This window comes from Ischnura elegans, chromosome 3 (genome assembly GCF_921293095.1).
Source record: "Ischnura elegans chromosome 3, ioIscEleg1.1, whole genome shotgun sequence".
Classification (NCBI taxonomy): Eukaryota; Metazoa; Arthropoda; class Insecta; order Odonata; family Coenagrionidae; genus Ischnura; species Ischnura elegans.
This window is the reverse complement of record NC_060248.1, coordinates 116,732,735-116,751,550: the sequence shown is the minus strand read 5'-3', so window position 1 is coordinate 116,751,550 and position 18,816 is coordinate 116,732,735. Positions and strand designations below refer to the sequence as shown.

At 39.0% G+C, this 18,816-nt stretch overlaps 1 protein-coding gene across 1 annotated transcript; it reads right to left on the bottom strand.

The window, feature by feature from the left end:
• Positions 1 to 4,470: 4,470 nt before the first annotated feature.
• Positions 4,471 to 6,330, bottom strand: LOC124155252 (glucose dehydrogenase [FAD, quinone]-like). Its single transcript, XM_046528971.1, has one exon. It carries the CDS (start codon positions 6,328 to 6,330, stop codon positions 4,471 to 4,473), a length of 1,860 nt encoding a protein of 619 aa, XP_046384927.1.
• Between the last annotated feature and the right edge of the window lie 12,486 nt (positions 6,331 to 18,816).

Below are 18,816 nucleotides of genomic sequence, written 5' to 3'. Positions count from 1 at the left end.
TCGTACATTGCCATTATTAAAATTTCTATTGTTTTAACGTTTATATTTATGTATTTTAAATTATCTTTTTTTTTAAATATTATATGCAGGGACGCCGACTTACAAAAAATATTGGCGGGGCCCAAACCGGGGATCTTTCCCCGGGAAATTTAATAAGTTTTAAGTTTTTTAAGCATTTTCGAAGAGTCATATGATCAACATTAGAACACTGAGAGCTCTAATCTCGATATCTGGACACTCCCGGGAAAATCGACAAGCCTGACACTTTTTTCCTTACACTCATAACGAATTATTGAGGGGGCTCGGGCCCCATGGAGTCGGCGCCACTGATTATATGTATTAGAATGCTCAATTACAGAGCTACGGCATTAAAAACGTAATGATGCCTACAGTGTTAATTAGCTTCATCGATGGGGGATTTTAAAATACAGTTAATTGCATATTTGTCGCAGCATTTGCTTGTATTGGTACCGTCATTGGATATCAGCGGTGATGTTGGGGTTCATCGTGGTATATTTGTAAATCTTCTCGGAGGGTGCTAGTAAAGTGAGCCATAGGAATCATGTGCTTGCTAAAAATGTCCATGAAGGTAGACCTACTTCTGAGCGTGAAAGAGACCCAATCACTTCATTCGAGAGAATGCTGACGTGAAAAATAAAAGTGTTTATTAGGTCGTGACCTACCATCTCCAATCGCTGACAGTATTGTTTTACCGTGCTGTGGTGCACTTATAAGCGAAACTCCATTTTCCACTATGCCCAAAAATTGGACAGCCGAAATAGTAGTTGGTCAAGCATTTGTAAAATAATCTTGAACCGTAGCGAAAAATTAGTTAAATTAGCTGCAATTGGAATTTCTATTGGAGGGGCTGGTAAGAGTTCACACCTAGGGACCAAGTGATTATCTAGAGGGTACAAACTAAGGAAGAAGGTATATCAAGTTGAAATGATAGTTGAGCTATGAATGGACACTATTTCCAATATATAGCCATTCAAAGAAGTGTTTGGGAATTCTGACTTTCACACTTCTTCCCATGTTTTGTCTTCCATTACCAAACCCTGCATTCAACTCGGTATTGAATTGCTAAAGGGCCGTTACCCATATCGTAGTGGTGAGTGATTACCATTGGCGTCGATCGCAGTAAAATTTAGTACGGAATCGGCTTTTGGGAAATCTAGGCGGTTTTTTAATACCTCCCAGTGGAACAGTGGTCAGGAGGCCCACCCCCGGAAATTAAAAATATTAAATCATTAATGCCGCGATTTTTATAGAATTTTTGCCCCATTAACGCTAATTAGTGATAACCCCATTACTTCTCTGGGGGACAGATCCTAGATATGAAATATTGGGAGGATGCGTTCCTTAAATCCACCAGAGGATCGACGCTATTGGTGATTACCTCTAACTCCTACATACTGACGCTGCAACTCTTCTAATCGTACATTCGTCTGGGGCTGTGTGAACTACCAGAAAACGCCGTTATGTGAGTATCGAGCATTTAGTGCGGTGTCAACGGGCATGAAGAGGAAGCAGGTCACTCGAGCAATGAAACTGCGGAATATCTGTGGCGCTATATAGCCACGTTCTGCGCCGTTATTTACTGCAGCGACAACCCTCCTATCAGAGCCCACGGTGTTGACCATAACTCAAGAAAGTTCGTGTCAAATGACAATAACAGGAGTCTAGCAATAGCCTTGATATGCTCAGAATTAGGAGATCAATTTTGAATAAAGGGTGATAGGTAGTGATTATGATATCACGAGTAAAGTTCTCGTCAAAAGTCTAGCTCTATCTGTGAAGATCTGTTTACTGTACTGTTATTTTGCGGTTCAATTGTTTCCTTGTCTCCCACTAAAAGGTCGGACTTAAAGGCCGAGGATGGTCTATGAGCTTTTACCAACCCAACACCTCATTCGCTCGAGTGACGGGCGGTCACTGGTTGCGATCCGGAATTCTTTTTATAATTCCGATGATCTCAGTCGTAATCCAAGACTTCTCGTCAATGCGTAGATCGAAATATGCCCTTGCGGGAAAAGGTAATTTTTTATCAGTAGCTGTCTAATATTAACCACCTTTAGATTTGGCACAACTTGATTTAAAAGGTCTTTTCCTGGATTATTTTTTTAACGCATTTATTTTTTATTTTTATTTTACAAAACAGTAATTTGAATTCATAATATGAAAATTGATTTCTATATAGAAAAGCAAGTATATTTTTTAACCGCTCTATAGTCAGGTCCCACAATTTTTTTGGAATAAACACTGATTCTTTTACTGACATCCATAGGTCTCACTGAAATACCATGGCACCAATACTGAAATCATGAATTAGGTCACAATGGAGTTACATGGTGGCAATCGAGGGCAAATGAAATTGAAATTGCCTCTTTGATTTGGCTCTTGAAAATTATTTTTGCCTCCGTGGGTAGGTATTTGGCATAGGCTACTCGAATTTTATTCAAGCAAGAAATAAAGCAAAGTCTGAGGGACTTCTATCTGTTCGATTTACCCCAAGGTCAACATTTTAAACGTGCTGAGTCATTCTTCCGATGTTACACTTTTTCATCTCAGAATTTACAGTTTTGAAGCGAATTGAATGACATTTTGGCGTAATGCGTATTGGCTTTTTGCTGCACTACAGCGTAGCGTTTAATCGATACATTGACTCAGTTCCCTTAAGGCGAAAGAGTATGGACAAAGTTTTAACCATCATAGCCTGCAAACTATTTTGGCTTGTTTAAAATTAGGCTATGGGGGCTTTGCAGCTTTGTGTGTAGAGTATTTACGCTAGTATATGGCCTACCGATCGGAGAGTATCGGGTTCTAATGCCTGGTGAAGTCTGCGGAAACCCCAAATTTAAATCCTTGAAGGACGACGTGGTCCAGAAAAAGAAACACCCCTTTTTACGCTGAATATGTGAAATTCACACCCAAGTGGTAGTAGTCTCGAGGACGGACTTAGATGTGTGAGGCGACCTCTACCATCAATTTCTAAATCAACATTCGCGTTGGATCACACAGTGAAAGCGGAGTAAACAATTCATTTACTCGTAGTTTCCTGCATCGATGACTACATCTTGTACTCGAACTAATGACCCTTCTAGGTACTAGGAGGACACATTTTACTATCCATTTTGTTTTTATTGTGTTTTTAAGATTACTTTGTGGTGTTTTTACGTATTGAACTGTAAGGGATTTTTTACGTTTACCAATGAGAAGACTAGGAGAGGTAGCGAGCGAATGATAGTAGCTAAATGTAGTGTTGTAGAAGGTAGATGATAGCTTGTAGGTAAGCTAATTTCGTCGTTTGAATTGTGGAATGTTGAGGTTTCTTGTTATTCTGATGACTTATTTGTCATCCATGCCTTGATCTTGCGTGAAGTTTGTTGTCATGATGTTGTTCAAGTTATCTACCGTGGGGGCTTGTGATCAGAGTTTATGGCCATAATTTCAACGTGTCGAAAGAGCTTACGTGAAATCGGAAGTGGCTGCATGTAGACTCAAAATCGTTACATACTCTACTTAAAGCGCTGCATTTGTAAGCCAGCGTTTTGGTTGTGTAAACCATAAATGGTAGAAACGATGCCTAAATGCTATTGGATAATAGGACTTTCGAGAATTCGTACCGCATTCGATGAAAAAGAGACTGTCATAATATTTGTCCAAATTGTCGCATGTTTTTCCATTTTATATTTTTTCTGATGGTCTTCGAAGTTATGCAATAGATGGCTATTTTTTATGAAAGACTGAACGATGATTGATATTAATTGGAAATGGTATTTGATCCATATACCGCATTCATGTGAACTTAAGTTTGATCACTGGCTTTTAATTACTGTAATGAAAAGTTGTTGCTTTTAGTTCTGAAATATTTATTCAAATACTTCCACGATAAAAAAATAATTCAGTAACAGCATTTAGATTACTTTTAATCACTTGAAGAAATGCTTATTAAACATAATGATAAACTACTTACAGAACCGAAACAGATTATGCATTACATGCATCTATTAAAATATTTGTTAACATCGTCGTCACAGTCACACGTCCGCTTTAACATCAGATCTTGCATTACATACATATATTCAAATATTTGTTAAAATTTACGTATATGATGATATTTTGTTCTCTAGTCAAGCGGGAATCAGGATATTTGCCTTAGATGTTATACATTTTTGTCCGTTAAAAAAGTACGGTAGGAATTCTATTTAAGGTTGAGTTTCAAGGAATGTTTCTGATTTTTTTATTGAAATAACCTTTAGTAGACCTTATTTTAAATATCCTCTCCAAAAAATATAATGAATATCAATTGAGGCCTCAAGCTTCTCTGTAGTTTAGTCCAAGGCGTCGTCAAATATGTACTGTGGTGTATTTTTTTCTTGGTTGGTAGTTGACTAAGTGGGAGTTGATGTAGCATATGGCTGTGGGTGTTTCAGGGATTGAACTTCGCCGCCGTGATCTTCCTCCCTTTTAACGACTCCAATCACTAAGTATCATGTTGGCAGCTTTCTCCGCTATCATTGCTACGGCGCCGGTGACGTCTCCGGTCGTGATCGAGGGCATGATGCTGCTGTCAGCGATCCTGAGTCCATCTACGTCGTAAACTCTGAGGCGGCGGTCTACGACCGAATTCCTTCGCCTTGGCCCCATGCGACACGTGCCCACGAAATTCTGAGGAGCCGACAGGGTCCTCATTGCGCAACGCCAGTAACTCTTCGTCATGACGTCTGAATCGTCAATGTCGCCGTTCGCTCCTGGTATACCTCTCGTACCGGCCCCTGTAATGCAAGATCGCAGCAGGGCCCTGGGCTCGACTCTCGCCGCCTCTTTCAGGGCACTCGTCTTGAGTATTCTCATCGCATCGGCTATTCCGGAGAGCATCTTTTCTTCGTCTTTCGTGTCGTCGAAGAAATTCGGTACTATCGTGGGCGGATCGGTGGGGTCTGAGGATGCCAGTTCCATGTACCCTTCGCTCCTCGGATACATGATCGCCGGGCTTATGATGAGCAAGTCAGATTGGCTCACCAGAGCCGAGTACTCGGCCCTGACTTCTGCGTTGTAATTGTATAGCTTTGTGAATTGAAGCAGGCGTTGCGTGTCACCTTGCATGAATACATCGAACAAAATTTGAATGTCGGTACTTCTGGTATCCCTAGAGCGCCTCGAGTTTATGAAGCCGGTGAATTTTCTGTATCCAATGCCTGACAGTGCCCCCGTTCTGTCCAACAAGTAGGCTGCTACGTCTCTTATGTCACGTATCACCAAGTCATCGGGGGAATCGCCTCTGTTTATGGTGGCCACCACTCCCGGAAACAGCACATGGTCTTGCATATGTCTTCCCACTGGTAGATCCGCTACCACTGGTATTGAGAGGTCGGTTAGGTGCTTTCTGGGCCCAATACCTGAGAGCATCAAAATTTTTGGATCTGCAGTTGATCCTGCAGAAAGGATAAGCTCTTTTTTCACGTTCACAGTTGTGGGTACCCCGTCAATTTCGATGATTACAGATTCTATTTTTTTATTGGCGTTAAAATTAATTTTTTTGGGGACCGCATTTCTCACCAAATCAACGTTTGGCTTCTCCTTGAGAGGCGGTAGGTAAGCTTTGGCACCGGAAGACTTCTCCCCACTGCTTAAAAGTCCGAAAGTGTCGTAGAAACCCCGTTGACAGATCTTCTGAGGGGTTGGTGGGATTAGGTGTCCTCGTTCACCGGCGGCCTGCCTAAGGGCCGTCATCAGGGGAAAGTCACCACCGTCAAACGGCTCCACGCTCAGATACGCCTCCTCTTCGTCTGCCCTGGCTGCGTCGGAAACACCCTCTGACTTCTCAAAGAAAGGCAACAGGTCATCATATGACCAACCTTGGTTGGCTCTCGCCCACCTGTTGTAATCTCTCGGATTACCCCGCCAGTACGTCGGGGTGTTCAGCGTGGAGCTCCCGCCCAGAACCTTTCCTTTTGGAAACTTGCATTTGCGGTCCACCATTCCAAGGCAGTAATCTCTGTCTCCTGTTGAGAGGTACCCGTAGTCGATGGAACTGTTGACCAGGGTGGCGGACAGTGAGGGAATTTGAGAAGTGAACGGGGGATCCGCGCCCTCTTCCAGCAGTAAAATTTTCCAGTCTGGGTTTATTGAGAGCCTGTTGGCTAGCGCGCTTCCAGGCAGGCCAGCGACAGCTATGATGAAGTCGTATTCTGTGCCGATGGTGGCGTCGGCCGGATAGATGCTGTTGTCACCAATCTCGCGCTGAAGTTCACTCAGCGCCACGATACTTGCCATGAACAGAACAGCGGCTTCTCCAGACGGCTGCGTGCATGGTAGTGGATCCATCTTGTATTTCGTCACTTCTTCCTTGCTCCTGTTTAAATGATTAACAAACTCTGTTTTATCAATGATATAAATGCTCGAAGTTGTCTTTTCTATATTTTGAGGTCTGTATATAGAAATTTTCATTATATAACTAGTTGTGGCTTGAATCTTGAAATTTAAGTGCATGATTTATTGCTATTTAGTGTATTATAGTACGCTAGAAAGAATTTTGATGGGTGAACGCAATACTCTTTTGGGCTAGGTGGCGAAGAGTATGGTAGAAAAAAATCTAATTGAATTTTAGATAAATGGTGACTTTATACTGATGGGAATTTGTACATGCTCTTTCAAGTTCTCCCTTTGACGTATTATTAGAAACTAATTGACAACATGTACTCCTTTTCTGCACTTTTTTTAGCCGCCCTAACTATGAAGCGCTTTAATTACCAAAATATTAAAAATGTTCTCACCTTGGGAATTCCTTTCCGCCAAGTAATACTTCAGCTGCTGCTGAACTCTGTCAAAAGTTTTGTTCCGAAAGTCTTGGAAACTGCCTGATGCTCCTTGTGGACTTACTTTTATATGCAGAAGTAATCGTTGGAATTTGCTAAATTATCGCTATCTTATGGTTGTCCATTTTTTCTTCCGTCATCAGCTATTTGTGTGTTCAATATTGAGTTAGGAGTCCAATTATGGTATGGTATGGTATTTGGAGGAGGCGACCGACAGCTGAGGTCATTTGCGCCATGAGGGAAGGGTGTGGAAGGAAGGGTGGAGAGAAACCCGGCGTCGGCGTTAGCCTGCTCTTAACGAAAGGCGCCAAGGAGACCACGGCTTAACGTCCCATCCGACGGACGGAGTGTTGCGCTTGAAATATCCTCCACACAACATTCAAGCAGGGATCGGGCAGTCTCAGAAAATTCTCTGCCACTGCCGGGATTTGAACCCGAGCCCGCCGGGTGGGAAGCCAGCACTAGCCACCACACCAACCCGATCCCCTCCAATTATCCAGCATGTATTTGGCATCGAGTGAACTTTTAACGATAAGTTTTTAGAATTTATTGCTAATGGCTTTTATGAGTGTCAATTGACCCCACAATTAGTAACTGCTATTTGCGAGATAACTTTTTTCACGCGTTCTAGTTTTGTTTTATATGCATCCGGAAAATACGGTAATACTATGTATACAGACCTGTCAAACAGATATCGATCGTCTCGACGATTGGTCCGAACTGCTAGAAGACAGTGGCCTTGTAAGCCAGTAGAAGAATATTGGTGGCCTTGAAAGTTTTCCTGCTTCTGATGTTTTGTGTTATAAAACAATTCAAATGAATAATTTTTAATCCTATCAGAAGGAGCATTGTACTACTGTTTCTTCGAATGTATTAACATCTAAGAGGTGTATGAGATTTAAACCTGAAGATCGTTTAATTGTTTTTTGTAAAAGTAATTTGACCCCTGATTCTGCTTCCATTGGTGTATTTAAATGTATTTGTGTATTGTGTATTTATTGGTGTAAACCCTTTCAGCATAGTCCATGCCTTGAAAATTGTATCTACGTACCGCGAGTGACCGAAATCTGGTGGTCCTTGTCATGAGATTTAATGTCAGTTTCAAACCATTAAATTAGAAATAAAACGAATTCTAAAATCATGTACATTGGTAGGCAAAAATTCTTGTACCGACCAACGAAGAGTATGCATAAACCCTTCTCCTCCGGTGGTATTTTATCTTTTTTCGTGATGATTTATTCAGTTAAAATTTATGTTATCATATTCAAATTTTATGTACGTATCGAGTGGAAATTTTTCAATATTTGTCTTTTTTTCATATTAAAATAAATAAATTTGAGGAAATCGTGAGTTTAATATTTAAAATGAGATACAGGCAATTGTTCACAAGGATGTACTCCATATGCGCTGAAAATTTCAGTGTAAGAGCTTAAGGAATTAATAAATACTTTTTCTAGTAAAAATTCTCGGATCGAGCTGGAATGTTTGGTCCTCATCACTCTACGCGGACATCAAATCAAGCCATAAAATGGATGGGTATTGAGGAGACATTGTTCATCACACTTTGTAGTTTTTCTCAAAAATTGGTGCGAGTGTGAAAGGTATGTAAAAGCATATTTCGCTCGTGGAAACAAATCTCGCATGTTACAGTACGTTGTATTATACTCCTCTACATTAAGGCCCAGAATGTAAGTTTACCATGGAGATTGAAATGTCAAATTAGACTTGCGAAGCAAATATAATTGGGATGAAGTGGGAAGGTTACAAGAAAACTACCTAATTTTATTAACTTGCGTACACTAAAAGTTTTATAGAATTAAATGTTCTTTAACCCGGGTGGGGCCCTCCTGTAATATCCCCACTGATTCTAATTAATATTATTGAAGTGCACTATTGTTAAAACGACTTCGTTTTCTTCCACGGATTTATTTATTTATTTTTGGTACATTTTTTTTTACATGCAATTGAATAGCGAGACTACATTCTCGCATTAAATTGGAACCGTATGGAACCAATAAATCCGCCCTTTCATCAGCATCCGTAAGATCGTACAACTCACTAATTGGCCTTTTATTTCCGGATCAGCTCACTTAAAAGACTAGAAAGTGCTTTGAGGGTCTTGAATCGCCATCCACAGGTTTGGGCGAGTCAGCGGGCACAGTTCTTTTCCGAGTCGGCTCCAAAAACCGTCGACCCTGGGGCCCCGAGTGATGATGGGAAATTATTCCGAAGTTTCTTCTTATTTCTAAGTATTTATTGTCCTTCGGAAAATACCAACCGAAAGGAAGAAATTTTGTTCAGCAATTCGTTGTCCAAATTTCTCTTAATTCTGTTGAAATAACTTTTTTACTTATATGTTGTTAAGGTTACCGTGTTTTTTCAAAAGAACGAATCATTATGAACTGCAGGAACGCTTGGCGAGAGCTCATTCTTTCCCAATCAGTGCAATGCATACCACTCTCCTTTTGAAATCCTCTTTTAACGCTAACGCTGAGAGAATAGAGATTGATGCGGAATTATTAGTGGCTCATCTTCTTCAGTTGGTACTTCATTTGAACTCCGCTAAGTAAATTTTCTTTTGTTGCCATACCATCCGAGGATATACTAAGGACCAGACCAAACACGAAAATTGACCGTTTCTCTTGTGCTTTAGAGCAATTGCACCTCTGTATAAAAGCGTTTTAGGCTCAACTTGGTGGAAATGCGATATATCTATGATATAAACTACAAATGGTAATTTCCACGCTAGAATGGTAATTAAAAGACTCAACTCACGGCAATGGTTTCGACATTCTATGCCATTTTTTTTATCAATTACACCTCTTTTCACGTTTTTGAAGAATGTTGGGAAAATACGAAATGCGGCAGTATCTCTTCTGCATTCATTATATAACGGCTACAGGTTAGACAGCAAGAAATTTTATTTACCTGAGGTGAGGGAAGGGTGTTTACAAATTGCTATAAATTAACCGACTCGTTTTGGTTTTGAAAGATACATAGCCGTTATACAGGCATATATCTACAAATATCTTTATCGTTATCTTCGCCATTGTCGAAAAATATTTTACGAGTAAAATTATTTCTATCGCATTCCCGAGTTAAAGTATTTCTGATGTGATGAGGATAGATTTATGTATTACGTGTTCTTATGATAGTTAATCGTGCGCTATTTTTTTCCAAAACCTCAAAACAAAAGGGTGATACAATCGTTAACGAACTCATGGACTACCATTACTTCGGGGCTCCTTGATTATCGTGAAAGCAACTTTTCGGGATTCCATTATTGTTTGCAGTTTTTAAATGATGTGTGATGGTACACTTATTATAATTTTTTCTTTTTTTAGTTATAGATAAAGTTATAAATTATGATAATAATCCCAAAATTCGTGAAAAATAACCAACAATATGTCTTAATGAAAATTCCCGTTCATGAAAACTAAGGAGAGCTAAGGTGTCCTGTGCGTTTTTAGTCTTAAGCAACAAGCATGTGTAACGGCATTTGGATTCACGATGTTGAATTGACCAGCATTCATTTTAGAATACAATTTGTCGTCTGCTACAATTTTTATATGAGGCACTTAGGTCTAAATGGCATTTTAAAGAGCAATAACAGCCGTGAATCATGATTCCCATACCTAAAACTCATGCTAAAACTGCAAACAAATCACGTCTCGAAAATTGGTATTCGTATATTTATTTAATGGGTATTCGTAATTCTTTCATTTTATTTCATTCGCAGTTACAGCGTGTGACGTAGTAAGGGAAATTCAGCATTCTTTACCCCGGACCTTCTTGCAAGATTGGGATTTTTTTTGGGGTATCCGAAGGATAAATCTTCGTTTTTCGAGATGGCCTGTAGAAATTATAAAATCGGGCCTCTACCACGGATGTGTGCTATTCACACGACTGTGCTTTAGGGGGGTTCGGCTCAAGCCTCACCCAACGTAAATTTCTATTATTGAAACAGGTAGAAAAAACAGCATCCAATAGGGTGATTTCCTCCATCAAAGAAAACGAAAGGCATTGATTTCGATTCCATACCCACCGTTAGTGTATTCATAATATATAAATTATTTGGTTTTAGAAATACCGGTTTAGACGAATGGCAACGGTCAATTTTATCCTCATTTGAAAAAGGCCAGATTGGCGCCCATGAGATTCCACTCCACGTGTCGTCACAGGGACCTAGTTTCTATACGAGAAGATAGGAGTTATACATCGTCTGAGGTAACCAATGCATGCATGAGGCACAGAGCTCAGGGAAACATCTCTTAATAATCACACAATAAAAATACCTACCTAAGTTCGGAAAGTTTCCTTCGTTTGATAGGGGAATAATAATCCTTATTTAAGCAGAGCGCTACCTGCTACCAGGATACTCAGCTACCTGCTAGCAGCCTGCGTCGTATCAGCGCTCAAGCCTCGCCCCAAGGTCACCTCACACGCCGACAGCTGGAACCAGAACGACGTCACACGGACTTTTCCCATCATTCCTACTTAGCCGTCGCGTTTTCGCGCCCCTTGAAAATTTTCGCTTTTCGTTTAATGGCGAAAAATAGATATCGTCATTCGAAAATCTAAGAGCGTGAAATTCGCACTCTAGGAGTAATAATCTTCCGATTTAGGCATTAAAAAATAATAGGAAACCACCCTATTGTGATCCTTGCGGATTCCCCGGGCAGGCAAGTGGACATAACGTAGCTTCGTGTAGTTTCAGGGACCTAAGCGGGTTGCCAATACAATTATATTTCTGTCGATTCGCACTCATCGGAAAACACTCCATATCATTGCGTCAACTATATATTTATTTTTTGTAATGCTGAAAGTTTGATTCATCGTTTGTTATTCGTAGACATAATGTAATGCAGCTATATCGAAAATGAATTGTCAAAGGATAGATGCCCCTGGGTTAATGGTCTCTTCAGCATCGCGGGTGGTCCCCACGAGGGAAAGAATTTTGTGGAATTAACTGATGCCTCAAAACCCCACCCCCTGGCTGAGTGCCTGCCCGCGGGGATACTCTCTACTCTTGAAACTTTAACAAAGAGTGATTATTTTTTGTTGAAGTTAATAGTAATTATTATAACGAAATGTTAATTTAAATCAACAGCAGTTTATAAATAAGCAAAGGGTTGTCAAGAGTAAAAAAAAGTTTTTGACTACTTACCAGTGCAGTTGAATAAAAAAGTTAAAAAGAGACAACAACATCGTGTATAAATAAGAAGAATAATTTAGTTGCAATAGCTTATGGGCCCAGCACGCGTCCACGCTTCGATTGAAGATATTGAGCTCTAAAATGGGACTTTTCTAATTTAATGAATCCAAGAGTTGTATTATTGATTAATTAACAAGGGAAAGAGTTAGAGTAATTGTTTTAACGAAATGTTAATTTAGATCAACAAGGGAAAGTGTTGAAGTTAATAGTAATTATTTTAACGAATTGTTAATTTAAATAAACTAGTTTATAAATAAGCAAAGGGTTGTCAAGGGTAAGAAAAAGTTGTTGACGAGTTACCAGTGCAGTTGAACAAAAAAGTTAAAAAGAGTTAAAACGACATCTTGTATAATTAATAAGAATAATTGATTTACAATATTTTTTATCACACAAGCTGACTATCTACAATTGATGTTTTAAACACTTGGCGTGCTGTGAGTGTAATATTGCTCCAGGTGAAATCGTTCCATTTTTGCTACGGGCGTAATATTACGCCATCCGTATTTTGAAAATATCGTAGTTTGCCATTTTTTAAGAGTGGTACTAACCTCTGAATAAACAAGTGAAAAAAACAAAGCCAAATTCATTCTTTTAAATTATACTAAACACGTAATACTCCCGTCAAAGTTTGGTTGTTAGGAAATAACACAAGAGTATCGAAAATGGGGTAGGGATCTAAAGTGCTAAAGTCAGCAGTGGTAAGTGTTAATGGATATCGATGGCTAAGTTCTAATAACACGTATCTCAAATTTGGCCGGTTTGAGAGAGATATGTCAAACGAAGTGTAATAACATTAAAAAAAAATAAAATACAAGCAAAAAACAACTTTGTTTGCAAATGAATGCTTCTTTTTCAGTTTTATGAACTTTTGGTTTTTAATTTCAGTGTACAAGAAAAAATAATTTTTTTGCTCCCCTCAAAAGTTGCTATTTTTGAGATACGTGATGTTAGAACTTAGCCATCGATATGTAACTCAAGATGTGGAAAGGGAAGATATTGAAATGGAATATAATCCTATAAGCAGGGCCGGCCTTAGGGCGGGGCTTTTTTCATTTTACAGTAATTGCTTTAGGCTTACAACTAATTAACTTTTAATTAATACGTACCTATTGAAAAAGCGCGCTTTTTATGTTTATTTTACGTTATAATTTTATGAATAAATATAATTATAAATTTTATTTGTATTATACTATTTTGAACTCAACTGCGTGATGGTATCATAACGGCGTAATTACGAAGTCTGAATTTGGGAGGGGAACACATACTTAGCCAGAGAGTGGTAGGGATTCATAATGCTCGAGTTTGTAAATGGGGTATAGAGTTAAATAATTTAAGTGAAGGGCCCCGCACTAAAGGTTCGCCCCTAGCCCCGCACCTGCTAGGGCCGGCACTGCCTATAAGAGAATGCTTCCGACATTTTTATTTAGGTAGATAAATGAGGAGATGAAAAAATTGAGCACCGTAGAATTCATTGGAGAAATTTTTTTCTCGCGAGGAGGAAATCTTGGATTTACTGTGGTTTAGCGCCGTCGAAGTGACGGTAGTCGGCGCGCGACTATCTTTCCGTAGCCAGCCTGCACTGGAGGTGCTTTCGCTTCGTACTGAGCCAGCAAAAATTGTTCGTCGACAGCGCCTGGTTCTAACCGGAAGCATATGGTGCGAAAGGCACTCCAAGCGTCTCCGATTACTTCATGCTCGGATAAGGTAATTACGGATGCAATTATATGAGTAAATAATGGATAATAAAACTTTATTAACCGACCATAATTCTGCTGCCGCGCACAAATTGAAATGTTATGTTCTCGCCCCAATTAAGTGCAAGCTAGTAAAAACTTTTCAAAATTCCGGTAAAAGGAGTTAAATTTTGACTTCACTATAAATCGATGGCGTTTTCCACACATTAGTTGAGTGACGTACGACGCGTTTCGACCATTAGCCGTTTGTCAAATACACTGCGTTACTCAAAAAGTTTGAGCCGTCTTTTTATTATTAAGTCAGGATGCCCTTCCGTTACATCTCGCCTGCCTGAGTTACTTTCAAGTTAGTTTTTCTTGAGTCTCACTTTAGTCTAAGGATCCGTTGAATTTTGGTTGCGTCCAGTGGGTAGGAAGGCATCGATTTTTTAGAGTATCTTTTCACTTTTTTACATCCGAGTTTTTACTAAGACCTGGTTGGGAAGGCTGAAACTCTGTTATGCATCTACCTGTCTTATTTTCGTGATGCCTCTCTTTTGTGATCCAAAAGATTTTATTTGTCAATTTTATTTAGAGTCAATAACCGTAGCCGAATAGATTACGGGGCGAAGTCGTAGTGGAGTTCGGTAATTAGAAGTATAAATCCTATGGTCGCTGTTCCTATTCAGCCCGGGTCCTGATCATTACTCATATATTACGTTTCGATGTTAATTTTTCGAACTTACTGCTTAAGATTAACGGTTATCTGTTATAATTTTTCGGGTGCGAATGTACTGGGTCGTCTTTCAAAGAGGGTTCTGAATGATCTTCTTCCTTTTCACCTTTTTGTAGTACATGCTTTCAGGGTTTTGCCTCTAATTCTAGACCTTCGTGCTTCATCTCTTATGGAAAGACAAGTTTAGTACGAATGGTATTTCAGAAAAAAAGAATCTTATCATTGGCAAAAATAAGTTGCCTTTTTGGTCTAGAAGTTACTGGAATTTTCACGTAACCTATCTTTATTGAATGGTACCTACTCCATGGTTGTTGGCTGTTAACATGTTGCAAGAGTGGAGATACCGTTGAAGAATGAAGTTCTTTTAAACCATGCCCACTCATAAATCCATTAGGGGCAAGGAAATTGAATTATGTACAGAAATACATTTGAGGTTGATCGCCACGAATACTTTGTGAACGAAAATTACTTACCATTTTTCGGAGTGAAAACGGATTTCAAAACCACAGTTATTGGCATAGAATAATATCGTAGGAATATTATGTTCAATTACTAGAACCATTTATTTTCAATTACTGATCTGTAATTAAAAATGTTTCAGTTGATTTTTCGATTGAATTCCTCTTCTCAAAAACAAAAGCAAATGATGAATGATTAATACCTTTAAGAAACGATATGGCAGGGTTCATGTCAAATTTATCCTTTAAAAAGTGAGTCTTTCATCATAGGTTTTTTAGCTCAGCTTCTTAAACTTCACATCAAAACCTCCCTGTAACGTTAAAAAAATATTTTTGGTTTATACCCAATGCATATTTATGGCGGGCCGAAAAGTGACTTTTTTCACGATCTAATGTGCCCTAGGCGGGGAATTTCCCAACTAATATCACGGTCTCAGATCCGAATGTTTTTCAAAATCGGATACTGTTAACCGCTTTCACTCGTGCCCTTAAGTTTAACACTTTGAGAAAATTCACGCTGAATTTCGAGACAAACACCTATAGAGAATGAATCTCTGCAAATTAGCTCCTGTGGCCAATAAGAAATGATGAACATAACATTCAAGATTATTTTGACGAAGTTTTCAGGTTGTCTGTTCAGACTTTTATGGCTTCAAGATGGGCGAGAATGATCTACAAATGTCGATTGTATGCCTCCCACGTGTCACCCAAAATGTCTTTCTACGTCTCTAGGACAAATTAGATCGCGAAAAAAGTTATTTTTCGGCCCGCCATAAATGTATTTGTATATGCATTCGTTAGGTATGATACAAGTGTTTTTTTTATCATGAAGAAGGTAATGGTGACTGGCAGCTTCCTGTGAGTATGAAGTTGTGATTTTTAACGATTTTGAAATGGTGGATTTTGCTGATCAGAGGTATTGTGACATTTATTTCCCATTCCGCTAATGTATTTGCTCTTTCGCACTACTCTTACCCACTCATATGTTGATTATTTCTGGAAGAACGGAATCAGGAATGTGTGTGTACATTCATATCAGAGCAACTTTTTCTGTGTGTCAAATACCGTCTCGTTTAAGTGTATTGTGTGAGCCTTACGGCCGTAGTATTAAGCACATTGACAATGCGGAGATATGTAATATCAGCGACATTGTTTTCTGGAAATGCTCCATTTGGATTTGGATGCATATTGATCTTTCCTCGCTCTGGAACTCGCTTGATATAAAAGTATAGTCGCTAGATTTTTGTGACCATCGTTTCATTTTTGGCTAAAATGTTTTCTAGAATCCAAAGTGAAAGCAAAATCCGTTAGGTTTATTGAGAGGTTTCACAGGTTGCGTTACGTACTCCAATAGATCGCTACAGTCCAATAATTTTTTCGCCGAAAAGGAGAAATTTTTAGTATATTAGGTTTGTTTGGTGGTCAGATTTCTGTTCTCGTTCCAGCTATCCTTTATTTTTTCCGTTATTTATCCATTTATTTGTACTTTTTCCCACGTTTTAATGGAAAAAATGTCCTTTATATATCATGGACTGTCCTTCAAGCTATGAAAACGTTGGAGTATTCACAAAATCTCTCAGATTCCGTCTTAAATGTCATTTTAAACCTGTATTTGGGAAATATTAATTTTTTCAGGCTGGCCTTAAAATATAAAGTATAAAATGAAAACTGTTAAATGACTATTTGACATCACCGTGACTTGAAAGGGGCGGCTGCAAGCTTAATGGGAACTAGTTTTCCATGCTTGTCCGAGCGCTTGTGTAAGTTTTCTTAACTTTTTAAAAGTAACTTTCTTCTATAATTAATATTGATCCTTTACTTGATCTACGCATTATTTTCATGCTAGTAAATATATTTTGCGTTTATATCAGCTCAGTTATTGGTGCGAAATAATTTTTATAAATATGGAATATGACCTGACGTTATAATATTTTTTGAATTACTGAGTTGCGGACGAGTTATAAATTTTTCACTGAAACGGTTATGGTTAATTCTACATTCATTCTCTGAGATGTTGCTTTCTTGCCGATCGGAGCCAGGTTCAGTTACTCGAAGCCAAGGAGACTGCATACAGGAGGCCCAATTCCATCTTATAGAAGGCTGACTTCTACTGCACCTTGGGTCGCATTCTAATCGCTTTTCAAAAATATCCGCCGCGCGGTGATGAGTTCAATGCCTTCCACTTTAATCCACTTTTTTTGATCCACTTTTTTTATCCACTTTTTCCAATACTTTACCGTACAGTCTTTGTAAATGCGAGGATAGCATTGGGCCTTTATGCTTTTGATTGATCGCATCGCCAGGTATATAAATTTCGGTTAACACCCCCTATTTATGCCTTATTTCCCCGTGAAACTCGAATCAATTTGTCCGTCAGCGACGCGAGTGGCGACTTTTGTAAACCCATTTAAATGCGCGGTGGTTGAACAACACATTCAGAGGCCGACTTGAGGATCCTCTATCGTGCTCGAAGCAAAAAGTTTGAAATCGAAGCGGCAGTGAAAATGGAGGGAAAACGATCTCAGATGCATTTACTTCCATGAATGGCCAAGAGATGGCGCATGAGTTGAGAGAGTCGTGCTCCTACCGTTGAAGCTTCTCGGTTCTGAACACCAACCTCCTTTCTCCTGATGACAAGGGCGTACCCAGGATTACAACCAGGGGGAGGCAAGCCATAATCTAGGGGGGGGGGGGGCAAGCCATAGGATTAATGAGATTATTTCCTTGAAAAAATAGTTTTATTTTAGTTACATATCGTATACTAATATATATCATTTTTCGTGGGTTTGTAAAGATTTGTTGAATACTTTCTTTTCAATTCAGTACTGATTTTGCTTAAAGACTTTTGCGATTTTTGCTTCTAGGGGGGGTCAGCTGCCCCCACCTGCCCCTCGCTGGGTACGCCCATATCTCCTGATTGTTTGTGTTGATAAATTAAAACAAAATACTTGTATTTGCGGCAGGTATTTTAACTTCAGGATTCACATTAACAAATGATGTCCAGAAATTTTGGCCCAGGTATGGTCACAGTGTTTATAAATTGTTTAATACTGAAGTTTTACTAGCTACCTTAGTGTAAAATATTGTGCTGGCATCTTAGTCTTATGCGGATAATCCTTGGGTAGTCAATTTTTCATGCAAGATACTTTACAGAGCAGTTAATGTGTTTCAGTGTTTTTTTCGTTATAATGAGAGACTAAGCCGAGAGACGAAGATACACGGCCAAAGTATAACTGACTCCCTTGAATATTGTTGCTTTTTCTCAAGAGATTGTGCTCCATGTAATGAAGATTCGTAATCGAAATAACAGAGAATTATTGTTTTATTTGTTTTATGAGCACTTTCGATACCAAATCGTCTAAAAACGTAAATAATTTGAAATTGGTAGGTAAATTGTGTTGAGACATAATCAGACATTTGCAGTGCAGTTATTTTCGAAGATGTGTGTGTATGAAGTATTTTTTCTTTAGTGTTTAGTTCTTAAAGAAATGAAAGTTCTATTTCATTATAATTATCAAACCGTAAAGTTTACCCATTGAGGGAATATGACTTGGTTTAACTTGAATGGGATTTTAAAAAACACGAGTACTAAAAATGCATTAAGATTGTAAATGTTAAGAATCCCCTAAATCTGGCGTTGTTCGTAGTGGAGGAGGTAAATGTTTTTTGGCTGATTAAAGTTCGTGGATCCCTCCGTCATTAAGGACTTGCATAAATTTCTGGGCCGAATTCAGAGAGTAAAGTCTCTTCAAAACCCACCTTAATCTATGCATTCGTATTCGTTAGTTGACGGTGGGTCTCATAAGAACTCTCTCCTTTTGTATCCTTGTCTACAGCGGGGTAGTATTTAGGTGCTCCTGTATGTGGGGGATGTGTGAGCGATGAAGAATGGAAGAAATCCCCGCCAAAATAC

What these genes read in the sequence shown, in the direction of transcription:
- LOC124155252 (XM_046528971.1), bottom strand. Translation starts at nt 6,330, where the DNA reads ATGGATCCACTACCATGCACGCAGCCGTCTGGAGAAGCCGCTGTTCTG.